The 14,299-nt window shown below is 36.1% G+C and overlaps 2 protein-coding genes across 3 annotated transcripts in view; both read left to right on the top strand.

Moving 5' to 3' along the window:
- The first annotated feature begins 513 nt into the window (after positions 1-513).
- Positions 514-9,074, top strand: rnf41 (ring finger protein 41). Of its 2 annotated transcripts, none has more exons than XM_055166220.1 (7): positions 514-640; positions 1,967-2,056; positions 2,140-2,252; positions 2,619-2,890; positions 4,124-4,259; positions 4,943-5,046; positions 5,571-9,074. In XM_055166220.1, the coding sequence occupies exons 3-7, from the start codon at positions 2,163-2,165 to the stop codon at positions 5,923-5,925; spliced, it is 957 nt and encodes a 318-aa protein (XP_055022195.1). In that variant the 5' UTR covers positions 514-640; positions 1,967-2,056; positions 2,140-2,162; the 3' UTR covers positions 5,926-9,074. The 2 variants fall into 2 exon arrangements, with proteins under 2 accessions (XP_055022195.1, XP_055022194.1); XM_055166219.1 differs by having other exon boundaries at positions 2,137-2,252.
- Positions 9,075-11,738: 2,664 nt separating this feature from the next.
- dgkaa (diacylglycerol kinase, alpha a) overlaps positions 11,739-14,299 on the top strand; it is a 52,273-nt gene continuing 49,712 nt past the window's right edge. Inside the window, exon 1 of the mRNA XM_055165805.1 lies at positions 11,739-12,114. The gene's annotated coding sequence lies outside the window, so the exon portion shown is untranslated. The remainder of the gene's footprint in view (positions 12,115-14,299) is intronic.

Genomic DNA, 14,299 nt, shown 5'->3' with positions numbered 1-14,299 from the left:
TCTTTTTGCAGCAAATGTTCAAACTAGCAAATTAAAATCAATAGCCTTATGAGTTTGTATTGCCTGAAGCTTCTGGCTTTATTCTATCCAACAATTTAGCTGTAAATATCAGGTTACTTTTGGGTTTGCAATGGAATTCATACATGCAAGACTGGTTCTCTGAGTCTATCATCAGGAAACAAATCATGAGCTCTTATCTTCTGTTTGACACATCACAAAATGGCGCCTATCTTGTAATGCGTCTTAAGGTTCTATTTTGGCATTAATTTGATAAAGCTATATCAAAATCCTACTAAGTAGAACAACAAGAGATGCTCAACAAAAACACCACAATAGTATTATAATAATATTATTAGAGAAGTAGAGAAAATCTGCAATGGAAACAAAATAGCTAATATAGAGAATATTTCGGAGTAGAATATAAAATTACCATTTATAAAGCTAAAAACCTTGTAAGTCAAAGGAGCTACAACCCTCTTCCAGAGTTTGGAACGTCATCACGTACGGAGCGACGTCCCGTATCACAGACGACGCAGACTGTAGGAGGATGTAGCTTGGACGTGGCTAACACAGAAGTACAAGAAAAAAATACAATCGCACCGTAAAACTCTATTCAGGATCTGTTATACCAAATGTTTCTGTAAGTATTTACTCGAATACTGTATTATTGGATCACAGCTGTTGGTTAAATGAGTTAATTCGGCGTAAAAGCCTGAGGTTATGTTTTTCCTTGGTTAGCTCCTATGCTAACTAAATCAGCCCGTGGGTACTGTACAGTAGACAGTGCTAATTATCAGTCTGTAGCAATGAAATGCTTACGATCTCAAATTATCATGAAATAAAAGTAATAGCGTTTGTGATTTTGTGTTTGTGTACATTTCCTGGTGTGTCATATCCTTTGCTAAATGTTGACTGTCTAAATGTTAAAGGTGTTTGCTGCCTTGCATAAAACGACTACATTATTTAGCATCAGGCGGTTAGCTTGTTTGCAAGACATGTTGAGCCCTTGAGAATAAACTTGCCACTCCAGACCAGTGTTGGTTGCAACCACAGAAATTGGATCAGACGCTGACCTTGGAAAGTATTATTTCCTCTGATTCAATTTTCTATCACTTTTTGTGTATGTGTGTTTTTTATGTGGTATGTGTGAACGTGGTAAATTTCGCATTTTTGTGCAAACTTAAAACTTTAGGCATTGTAAGGTGTTACCAAATGTTAATTTTATATTTAAACCTAGTAAGTGTCCCTTTTAAGGGGATGTCATATGCTGGGTGTGCACTTGAATACAAATGAACATTTAGAGTTTATAGTTGTTGTAACTGAAAGGGCTCATAATGCGCTATTTTCTGTTATAATCTTTTTTCCTCATTACAACATACCATAACTGTTAAACGGTATACGTTACTAGAAACATTTAGATGATTTCAGCCCTGGAAATGACTATCTCTACTGAACTAAAGGCAATAGGTAGCTGTTAACATGAAAACTACCACTACATCACCTCATGAGGTGGAACAAAGCATTTTGATTTTGGAGATGTAGACAGACTAACAATAAACAATTAGTCTAAATGTAATGAAATGAAATGAAACAAAACACAACCCCGGGTATGTTTTTAATGAGGAAACAACATTCTAACATGGCTTAAAGCTCACAAGAATTAATTTTGTGTTATAAAGGACCTTGAAAGACCAAAAATTCAATAAGTAATTTAAGTGAATTAAGTGCCCTCTGTTATTTTGCTATATTTTGCTATGATTTTATTGTACAAACTTTCCTATGCATCCATTTTGTCAACAGGCTTGCCTTTTCACAAACTTGACCTGTAACTTGGCCACCTACCCATCTTTATGGAGCTGTTATGACTTTGCCTGAGATGTTGCACAGAATGACATAAACCGTACCTATCTCCATGAAAAAAGTTTGGCTTTATGCAGTGCGGTGTTGATGTTATTGTATTTTGCAGGAATTCTCTTCTTTTGGAAGGATGTCATTAACTTACCATAAATGACTTGCTGGTGCTGAATGGAAATTTTAAAAGACATTTGTGACTGAGGTAATTTTGGAAATTCTTGTTGTTGAAATATCTGTGCTGTCTAAGTTTTCTGTAGCTTTATATTTACTCCTTTTTCTCAGGAGGCCAGGGGTCCCAGGAATGTACCATGGGGTATGACGTCACCAGATTTACAGGGGAGGTGGATGAAGACCTCCTGTGCCCGATCTGTAGTGGCGTTCTAGAGGAGCCAGTCCAGGTGAAGTTTTAGTTGACAGAGATGTCACAATTAAATTTTTTTATGTTATAATTATTGTGAGAAAATGCATCAAGTGTTGCAATTGTCATTATCAGTTGCCAATTGTATTGTATTGCAATGAGTATATTTGCTTTTTGTGGTAGCATAAATACATTAAAGTAACAATACTAATTATAAATTAAGCATTTTTATGATTAAAAAATATAATAATTTTAAATGTATTAAATACATTTTGCATGTTGTACAGGGTAAACAAAATTTTTAAGTATTATATAGATTTTTTTTTTTTTTTTAAACTCAGGTAGCTTTATGTTTAATGTGATTACTGCAAAGAAAACCAACACATTTGTGTCTGTATTTTTTTAGGCTCCTCACTGTGAACATGCCTTCTGTAATGCCTGCATCACTCAGTGGTTTGCCCAGCAGCAGATTTGCCCGGTGGACCGCACAGTTGTGACCCTCGCTCACCTCCGGCCTGTCCCCAGGATCATGAGAAACATGCTCTCCAAACTCCAGATCAACTGTGACAATGCCAGCTTTGGCTGCACGGCAACGCTCCGCCTAGATCAGCTGCAGTCTCACCTCAAAGATTGTGAACATAACCCCAAACGACCCGTCACCTGTGAAGAGGGCTGTGGGTGAGTGTAAAACCTGCATTAAGTCACTTTTCTGGTGTAGGATTTGCCACCTGCTTGTCTTCACAAAGATGATATTGTTTTACCTGGAATGTTTCAGAGTAAGGCATTAAACTTATCTCCATCGATAAAAGCACATGGCCAACCCTCTACCAGAAAAGTTAGAAAAGTATAGTTTACTGAAGAAGACATGTTGTAGCACATTGAAATGTTTATATATTTATTTTATTCATGCATGTACAAAATTTGTAAGGTTGTTTCCTAGAGGCTGTCTCCTACAGGATCATGAACACATTCATTAGCAACTGAAACCAGGAACTAACAATTTCACTTCTTTTGAATTATTGTTTTTGATAATTTCAGCAGTTTATGTAAATTTACATATTGTAAATTTTTCAAAACTTCAATAATAACTAACTAAAATATAAAATGCAGTCAAGTTTTTTAAAAATGGATTGCCCAAATAATCCATAATGTTTAATAGTGTATCTTATAAAAGACTGCAGCAACTGTAACCTAATATCAAATTGCATTTGACTGATTTAATTAATTTCTTTCTGCCAATCAGTTAGGTGACAAAAAATGGGGTGTGTCTAAAGCTCTCAAAACTTTACGTATCTGTGTGTCTCACCCAAACTGTACTCACAAGACTACAACTGCATGGGAGTTCATGAAAATCAACTATTTATGCAGAAAAAAACAGTTTGGAAGCAATGTATTATATAAAGAAAAACTTGAGAATCAGTTAAATAATCAATGAATTTTATCATTAATCAGTCATTTTTAGAATAAGAAAATACCATATCTTCAACTAACACACTTACTCTCTACCTTCATTTTTCTGCTGTTATCCCATATAAATCTTTAAAATCTAATAAAATGATAGTCAACTAATACAAAGGCCGCCACACACTACAGGAGAATTTGCTCAATTTTGGCTGCAATTTGCTTCTCCCCAAGTTTGGGAAGGCGTGACATAACTTTGTGTCTTCGTGTGTGATTTTGAAGGTGCTGCACTACTCATGTGTGTATTGTCAGTGTGACTCTGAGCTTCTCTGTCATATGGTAACCACTAAACCTCAGCAACGCTACGGCAACAGCCAATAAAACAGAGCGTTTAAGATTGAAAAATCCTATAGTGCTTGTAGTGGCCTTAAAACTCTATTGACCGATTAATCGACTAAACAACAAAAAGCCATAGCCCTAATTTCTTCATTCTTTATTTTTTCCTTTCAGTCTTGAAATGCCCAAAGATGAAGTCCCCAATCATAACTGTATCAAACATTTGAGGAGCGTCGTGCAGCAGCAACAAACCAAGATTTCAGAGCTGGAAAAAACTGTGGCAGAACATAAGCACCAGCTGGGAGAACAGGTAAGCTCTCAGTATCTTGTTAAAAGATGGATTACCTGTAAAACTAGTTATGGAAAAGGCACCCAAGTAAATATTTTAACTTTTAACTTTTAACAGTTTAGGATGTTTTGTTTTGAGTCTTGAAGATCTTTTAAAATGGACCACTAAAGCAGAAAAATGTATTGGAATTTTTTTTTTTTTAAGCATTTTGAAATCACAATTCACAAATTACAAAAGCTACAGCTGTATAGAGTGCATAATAACCTGCTGTAGCGGACAAAATACAAAAAACAGTTTTCATGTTATACTCCTATCTTGGGCACATTTGTAACCAAATGTGTTTTCTAAATACAGAATATGTATGAATTAATTGTATTATTAATGAAAAATGTTAAACTCAAAGTCCAGATAACTATTAAGATTATCTAAATATGACTATGATTATTTCTTATAGTTGACTGGTCACAGTAAGGCAATTCATGTTACAGCCCTAGTCCTATTTATGTATAGAAACCTGACACTTGCCCTGCAGATATATTCGAAAATGCATTATTGTTGTATTAGTTTCACTGTAAATATTTCAGTGTTTTCCTAATGTGGAAATTAATCTTAAAATTAATGTTATCCAAAATGTCTCACTCATGAACTGCACTGACTTCCTTTGTTTTTATATTTGTTATAACCATGATTTTGTTTTTTGTCAGAAACGGGACATTCAGCTGCTAAAAGCGTACATGAGGGCAATACGGAGCGCCAACCCAAACCTGCAGAACCTGGAGGAGAGCATTGAGTATAATGAGATTTTGGAGTAAGTCAAGACTTTTAAAGCATGTTGGCTAAAGAGCTATAAAGCAAAGGACAAAACTAGTATTTGCAGAATAAAGTGTATTATCTTTGAAAATCATATTGTTTATTTTTATTATTGATTTAATAATGCCGTTTTCTTTGTTATGACTGTCTTTTGGCATTTGTAGTGTGATAATGATGATTATCAAAATTGCTATTGCGATTATTTTAAATGATATGTTAGCTAATGCTAGCTTGTGACTGTAATGTGACTTGAGAGGGACTTGTTTAACAGCTCAAAATCGGCTCACCTGTTATAGTTCCTGCCAAGTCAGTTTTTTAGGGTCAGATTGTGTTAAAACTAAGCTCAAATGAATTTGTAACTTGAGTAACAGCGCTTCTGACAGAGCAGAGCCTGTAGTTAGCTTCTGCAATAATCTCTCCATGGAGATGAGCAGGTGGTGGACCATCCACCAGAAAAGTTTCATAGTGCACCATTTAACATTTATGAATGGTCACCCTAATCTTGTCTTGTCTTGTGCACAGATGGGTAAACTCCATGCAGCCGGCGCGCGTGACCCGTTGGGGGGGCATGATCTCAACTCCGGACGCCGTGCTTCAGGCAGTCATCAAACGCTCGCTCATCGACAGTGGCTGCCCCCTCTCCATTGTCAACGACCTCATCGAGAACGCCCACGAGAGGAACTGGCCTCAGGGACTGGCCACGCTTGAGACGCGGCAAATGAACAGGCGTTACTACGAGAACTACGTCGCCAAGCGGATCCCCGGGAAACAGGCTGTCGTGGTGATGGCCTGCGAAAACCAACATATGGGAGAGGATATGATTCTGGAGCCCGGCCTGGTCATGATTTTTGCACTCGGTGTGGAGGAGATTTTATAACTGTAAATCTGCAAATGTCTTACTCGGGACAGTGTCTGAGTAGAGTAACAAAAACGCAAAAACTGACAAGCAAATCTGACTTTTTCAAATGGAAATGCAAACACAAGGAGGTATAGTATAAGCTTGATACTGATAATAATGGCTGGCCTGTCACGATAACAATATATCACATTTCAAAATGTATTAAGAAAATTAAGATGATAAGTGAAATAGGGATGCACCAGTCCAACTTTTTCTGTTCCAGTGTCGATACTTTGGCTTTAAGTATTTGCCGAGACTGATGTATTTCTTATAAACAAAAGCGAGGTTATCATAGTAAAGTAAATACAAAACTGTTTTGAAAAAAAATACAAGTTTATTGTAAGTCGACATTTTGACCCAACACCAATTACATCAATTTATGGACCAAAACGGGACATCTGCTATTGGAACTGATATTGTGGAACAGACATTCAATCCATGGGAAAAAATCTATATCTGCACTGATATCCAATACCAGTATTGTATCTGTGCATCCTTAAAGCGTCAGTATTAACACAAATGTACTGTATATGTCACTGAGACATTTTCTGGGTTTCAGATGACATCACAACATTGTATAGGGCAATTATTTAACACAGATGGGGGGCAGCTCAAATTGAATATTGTCAAAAAATATATTTGTTTTCAGTTTTTTCTTGTAATACACTGACTGTATTGGTCTAGTAAAAAATGTGAAATTATCATTTTTAACATTGTGAATTTACCTTGGGGATATTTGATGCAAAGTAAAATGTTAACAATGGGAAGACTGTTTCTTGCCCCCATCTGGGAGTATGACATTCACATCGCCATATATAAGAATCTGAAATCCACCCATAACCCAAAAGCAGGATTATCCTAAAAAAAAACTATTCTAAATGTAGAATATCATTTCAAAACATGAGCTGATATAGACAGCTGAAATAGAAGAAATTAAACATTTACCAGCAAGTAGTTAGTTTAGTTTGGTTTGTACCTTCAGTTTATTCAGATCTCTGCATTTTAAATCTTATTGTAATACATAAAAATAACCAAAATGTCCTTTCTAGTACAAAGAAAAAGTACCCATGATAAATACTGACCCGTAAAAACATTGTTCCCTCTGTCATTTATTGACGTTATAATAATTATCGTGACAGGCCGAGATCGAGTTGTACCTGATCTTTGCACATGATCTGGTGGTAATTTTATAATCGTAAATCTGCTAATGTTTTACTTAGGGAGAAGCCTGAGCAAAACCATAACAAACCAGTTTCACACTAACCTTACTTGCATATACTGTACATGAGCAGAAAACACTATATGATAATAGCATTTTGAAGAATACAGCAGTTTCTATACTTCTTTAGAAAGCTTTTGTTGAATTACAGTCAGGTTAATGCATGCTTCCAGCCATGGAGGCCACCTTAACTATAAAGACCAAGGGGAACATGCAGAAGCGCTAGTCCAAGCTTGATACCGATGCCTTATAACATACACAGAATAGGTTTTGTTCACTACAGTTGTAATCATTCCTGAAGCAGGGCAGGGTCTAGACTCAATTGACTTGTTTTATATCTATTTATAAGAATATTCCTAATACTTTTTGTTGTGAATTGGATCCACACATTTCCCAAATTAGTCTGTCTTAATGGTGCAGCATGTAATATTTCTAGTGGAGAGTCAGCCACCTGCTTGTCTCCATGGATATCCTATTGCTTTGCCAGAAAAGTCCCATAGTATGGCGTTAAACTTGTATATCTTCCAGTTGTGTTATTATTACCAAAGAATTCTTGGCTCTTTGGCATCACTTGCTTGTCTTCATGGAGATTAATGCCATACTGTGCAATATTTCTGACAAAACAATAACTTCCAAACTTGGATATTGAAGTTTTTATGGACCCTCCACCAGTAAATTTACACTGCAAGTCTGTGAATAATCTTACTGTTTGATGTCTGCTCCCCTGCCTTCATTATAAAGTACTGGCTCATTCGAATGTTGCAGTGTCAAGTGAACCCAATCTATAGACAGCAAGATGGATTTGATCGATTTAAAAACAGGCCTTTACAATGTTTTTAGTGCATTATCTTATCTGATTGTTCTGCTCCAAATACAGACCGTAACAAAACGCAGTCACACCTCTTCTCAGATCCCTAATTGTGTAAATTATTGTAAATAGAAATACTATATTGAATTCTAACATTCAAGATTCATCTCGCTGTTAAGTGTGATTTTGAAATGATTGATTCTTAAAAATAAGGTGCAGTGTTTAACTTTTTTTCCTGGGGCATCTGCTACCTGCTTGTCTCCATGGAGATGATATGTTTTGCCTGGAAGTTCTGGTATGGCATTAAACATATGGATCTTACATTTATTCAGGTACTTAAAATACCTTTAACATTCATTCTTTCTGTGAGTGGGGTCACCTCGCCACCCGTAACTTGGCCTTGTGATAGTTTTGTTTAAAGCCTACTGCAGAACATTACAGGAAGGGAAATAACATCTCCATGGAGACAAGCGAGTGATGGACCCACCACCAGAAAAGTTACACAGTGTACTTCTAATTCAGTCTGTGTTACTCTGCTGAAAAGTTTACTTAGTTCGAGATTTTTTGTGTAAATTTCACACGACTTCCTGCTTCGTTTTAGATTGTCTGAACCTTCTGTGCCATTTATTTGTATTTATTGTGTTGCCTTTTATGGAAAGTCGTGTTAAATGCTTGAAAATGTCACAGTTCGATGTATAGAAAATGCCTCTAAAATGTGCATTCTAAGTCTATGGGGCTGATGAAAAATGTGATTGTCAGTTTGTTTTTCTGTTGTGAAGATTTTGCTTATGTTCATCCATCATTACATATCAACCATTATTAATACAGTTTTATGCTATGCTATCTCTTTACACAGCTATAGAAGAAACACATAAACATTTTCTGTTATGACTTTCAACAGATATAATATTCCACCATAACCCATGTATAGTAATAGACAGGTAAGAGCGTACAGTAATCATCTGGATAAAAGCCTTCAAATCATTAAATGAATATGTTTGCATTGTGTCCTTTGTTGACGCTCTCCAGGTAAAGTTTTCATTTGTTTTGTGTCTGTTAATATGTGAAGGAATAAAATGCTCAAATGTTAATCAAAATCTAGATGATGTTGGCATTTAAATATTTACTAACTTTCAACATAAATTATCATTAAACTAACTCAAAGTTCCAGTTGCAGTCCCAAGATAGGCAGCATTAGCTAACAGCAGGCATGTCCAAACTATGGCCCGTGGGCCAAATGCGGCCCTCAGACAAATTTTTCTTGGCCTGCAGTCTTCCAGATGAATTGGCCCAGATTGCCTTGCATTGCATAAAAATGAACTTTTTCCTGCAAGGTTTTTGAAAATCTACCTTGATAAAACCAATATTTAATATTTTGTGTGTGGTTTTAAGGATCTTAACTTGAATAAAGGACTGATGGTTCACTCTAATGTGTTAAATATGCACATATTTCAATTTTTCACTGTATTGAGCATCAGTTTACGGCCCTTGATCAGCGCTCTGCTTCGTTTCTGGTTAGATATGTGGACCTTGATGAAAAAAGTTTGGACAACCCTGGCTTACAGTATCTCAAATAGTTACTCTCACCATTTTTGTTGAAAATCAAACACCTAAACAGGACCATGTAAGCGCAGGCTCTTAAAAATGTATTGTTTAAATCCATTTTGTATTCTTGAGTTTTCAGATCTTAAAACTTTTGTGTCTATGGTAACTGCTTAAAATGCCACCATAGATATTCATGTATAACAGCCCCAGCATGATGTCACTCCAAAGTATCAAAACTTAAAACTTGCACTACTTAACATTGACCACAATAATAATTGACAATCATTCATATTGAAAATTGTATGTTATTTATTATTTATTTTAGAGTTACTCAATTTTCTGTACTTGTTTTCCGGTCAGACTTTGGAACCCCACTGGAACAATTGCTCTACTGCAACTATAAGATACTTATATTACTATTTACAATAATTAAAGCTTGGTTTGTCTACTATGGCTACCATCTCATAGGCTGAATGATCCTTTAGGTATTTTAGATTGAAAAGACTATTATGATTGATTCAGCTATTATACGGAGCTCTCAATAATAATTCACACTATACAGATGTTAGGTTTTTGTTTATTTTTTTCTGTTTGTTTATGTTTATAGATTTACATAATAATAATAAAGGTTGGGGCTGGTGTAAGTGGTATGTTTAAACAAATATTATGTAATTTTCTTGCATATGCTGTTGTTGTCCAGACAACCTCTGGGGGCTCTGGACCCCACCGGAACCACTGCTCTACTGTAACTAAGCTACTTACGTTGGAATTTAGAATATAATCAGGGCTATTAGGTCTGTACACTATTCATGGGTTTCAGCTTTCTGTTGTAAGGTGACATTTTGAGGACTGTTGACCATTCAAAAGTTGGAATATTTAGTTTTGAATTGTTGATTGCTATGGCAATGGTCCTGGCTTTGCCTCATTCTGAAACCCATGGACAGGCTACCACCTCACAATACTGTACCACAATTTCAGCTTTTGCTTTAGATATTTTAAATTGGTATACTGTGTGAAATACACATTGTTCAGAAATGTATTGTAATTTTCCACTTTCTGTCCGTTTCAAGGGCTGTTCTGCTCTGGACAGACCCAGACAGGGCTCTTGTTTTCAGTCCTCTACAGTTCATTGTGGCCCTAATCCTTCTCAGTGGAATGTGAAATCGTGCACTTTGCTCATTGTCTGCTCCTGCTGTGATGAGACTGCAGCCAAAAACATAGCATTTAGGTTTAATCTTAAATATTGCATTGTGTTTGCATCCTGTTTGGTTCTGGTAGCATCATAACTATCTTGGGTGTGTACAAAATACTAGACTAGGTAATTATCACTCAAGTGGAAAAAGAAGTACCCATGCATGTGAAAAGGTTTGCTTTAAAAATATTTTTTAAATGTAGGGCTCCTGAGTGATAGGGTTGTTTATCTATCTGATACATAGAATAAGACCACCATTAGCCTATAGATCTATGTCTTGAATTAAGTGGGAGTGGCACTGTGGGTTAATATTTCATTCATCAACTAACCAGTGTGTTTATGGTTCAAATAGCTCATGTTATTGTCTCCTTGAGCAAGACACTTTGCCCAAATTAAAGGGCCCATATTACGCTGTTTTCTGACCTAGGTTATAACGTTGTTTCCTCATTTAAAACATACCTGGAGTTGTGTTTTGTTTCATTCACACCCTGCAAATTTAGAGTTCTTTTTTCAAACAGACAACACTATGTTCCACTTTGTGATGTCATGTGGTAATACAGGAAATCACCAGAATCATTTCGATAATTTCAACCCTGGATTTTCCAAATCTCTACTAAACCAAAAAGTGGTTGACATCACATCACAAAGCGGCATTTTGAGCTTTGAAGATGTAAACTAATCGCCAATTCCAGATATGTTTTTGATGAGGGGACAACATTCTAACATAACTAAAAGCTCACAACAGTCAATTTTGCGCAATGTACGCCCATTAAAATAAATAAATACAATAACATGTATTACTACAGTACACGTAAGCTAATATCAAGTAAAGTTGGAATTTTTTTTCACGTGATAACGGAAAAATAAATAATGTGCTGTTAATGCAATAATTCTCAAATAGAAGTTTACATTTACAGTCTTTTACGCCTCTTCACGTACAGCTCGTGCAGTTTTTTATTTTTATTTTTAGTTGCATGTTAGCCATATTTTTCCTCAAATACCAGAAAGACAAAAGTATGCTACCCTAAATTTAACTCTTAACTAACCACTCTGGGAAATGTCCCTTGACGTCTATTCAAATGCTCTGGTTTAAAAACATCTTTTCGCAGCGGTCGTGATTCACGCTGACTGACAGCTCTGAAGCGGCGCTGTAGGACCGTCATTTCCCCGTCATGTGAACTGTGGAAGTTTGCAGGGGGCGTGTGAGAGAGCGCAGCCGACACAAGAGAGACACGGGCGGGCGGTCCTTCACTCTCCGTTCGCCTCTCTACACTCGACCCACGGTCCCTGCTGTCTGCGCCTGCCCGAAGTTAGCGGACACTTTTACCACCAAAACGCCGCTGTCTGACTGGCTTCTCTTCCAACTGCACCCCTAACACTTGACTAAAGACCGCAACGGAGCAGGTAAAACGCAAATTTGTCGCTACTGGATTGAAGTTTTGCACGATTTCGTTAGACATTTAGCTGCAATTGTAGTGGTTACGGCTTGCTGATAACGCCAGAGAATACACCAGTAAAGAGTCGACTGTCTATTGATTTCCATGCGGTAACTTTACAAGAATCTAACATGCACTACCCAAAATGTGTGCGTACGTGCGTCATGAGCGCGTAATTCACTGAAATATCCATTGTATTTTGATATGTCATTGAACAGTCGTGGTTACCTCATTTATTACGATCATGTGTTAGGATCGTAGTGATTTCTAATGTCAACCTGGGTTACGTTACTGGAGGGGGACACCCTTTCAGTGCAGCCAACGCTATTTTTAGTTGTAGAGTTGTTGTGGACGTATTTGAAATATCGTTTTTATTTTTAAGATTTTAGTCTATAGTTTGACTTCTTGCTAGTGTATGATTCATGGTTTTATATAGTTGTTCTCAATAGTTAAAGGTGCACTATGTAACTTTTCTAATAGGGGCTGACATTTGTCTCCATGGAGTTGTTATTGCTTTGCTTGGAATATTCCACAATGTTAATAAACTTATAACGTATATCTCCATGGGGAAAAGCAGGTAATGCCACCAGACTAAGTTACAAGTCAGGTCTTTGAAAAGGCGTTCCCGCTTACAGTAAGAATGCATGTTTTCCAAGCAATTCTATCTGTAATTGAATAAATGTAAGCCAGAGTAGCTACAGTAGTAAGTAGGAACATTCCCCGCAAAGCAATAACCATACATAGTGCCCCTTTCAATGCTCATAATCTTTCTCTGTGCGTAAAATAGTCTATAATATTATTGTTTTAAATTTTGTTGCCTAATAGCCTATATCAGAGTGGAATGTTGAATTGAAAATCCATTGTTAGATTAGGCTACCCTGGTGATATTACTTTGCTTACAGCGCACAGTGGAAGTTGACTGTACCCCTATCCCAACTTAACCAAACAAGACTAAAAAGTGCTGATAGACTATTCTCGAGACTACAGCTTTAAATTTCACTTCTAAGACAGGGTTGTAAAATCAAGAGATGAAGTGAAATTGAAATTTGAATGGACTCAAATAACAAAGACCGCATTATTTTAGTAATTTCAACAAAGAAAGTTTCCCTTGTATAAAAGCTGCTGACGCTGTAGTGTAATCTTGTATTAGTTGAAAAATTAAAATGTACACTGTAAACAGAATAGTCAATAATATAAAATTCCGAACTTGATTTATGCTAAGACAAAAGCTTGATAAAGATTAAAGGCCATTATAATAACAGGAGAATAGAATTTTCAGCCATACAATTCAATGCGTTATTACACTAGTTCTAATATAAATCAAGATTTTAAAACTATTAAGGAAAGATCCCATTTTGTGGTATATTTTCAAGTATCAGTGCTTGTTAGAGTAGTTTAAAAACAACTTAATGATTAGTATCATTTTTGACAACAAATCCTAGAACAGAATCTAATCTAACATGACTTGCAAATCCAATCGCAATCATATGAATCAGAATTAGATGTACAATTTCCCTCTAGCATTTCCGCTAACTAAAACCATGTTAAAATAACATTGCAAAAGCCTCATAAAATAATAATAATAAGTTGTAGTCTAATGTTTGTTCCGATGCTGCATGTCTTAATGGAGCTCATCTGTCTGTATCTGTGTTTGGCCGATCAATAATGTGGAGTGGGTCATTTATGTCTCATGTTAACAGAGTCACGACGCTGGAGAAGATTATGTCCTGCTTCAAATCTAATTGAGCTAACAAACATACAAAATTACAACCAGAGCTATTGAGTTTAGGGCAAGACGGTGGCACAGTAGGTTAAGCTTTCACCCATCAACCGGATGAGACATGTTTTGGGAATTTCCTGGTTACTTATAATCATGTCATTGTGGTCTTGGTGGTGATGTCACGATATTTGACTTGATTTTGATGCCAAGAAAAAGCTGCTAATATATTCTTTGACACCACAATGATAATGAAAACATATTTTTTTGTAGAATTTTTTATAATTTTCAACACAACGCAACACAAATTTCTGATGAAGCATCTGCCAACTCCATGTTTCTTTGGAGATGTTATTAATTTACTTGAAATGTTCCGCAGTACATCATATGGAAACTGATCTATATTGCATTTATTCAGTTATGTTTTTATTGCCAA

The sequence above is a fragment of the Boleophthalmus pectinirostris genome, unplaced genomic scaffold, assembly GCF_026225935.1.
Source record: "Boleophthalmus pectinirostris isolate CB_2022bp ecotype Guang Dong unplaced genomic scaffold, ASM2622593v1 HiC_scaffold_8, whole genome shotgun sequence".
Classification (NCBI taxonomy): domain Eukaryota; kingdom Metazoa; phylum Chordata; class Actinopteri; order Gobiiformes; family Gobiidae; genus Boleophthalmus; species Boleophthalmus pectinirostris.
The sequence above is the reverse complement of the archived record's forward strand: the minus strand, read 5'-3'. Positions and strand labels throughout refer to the sequence as shown.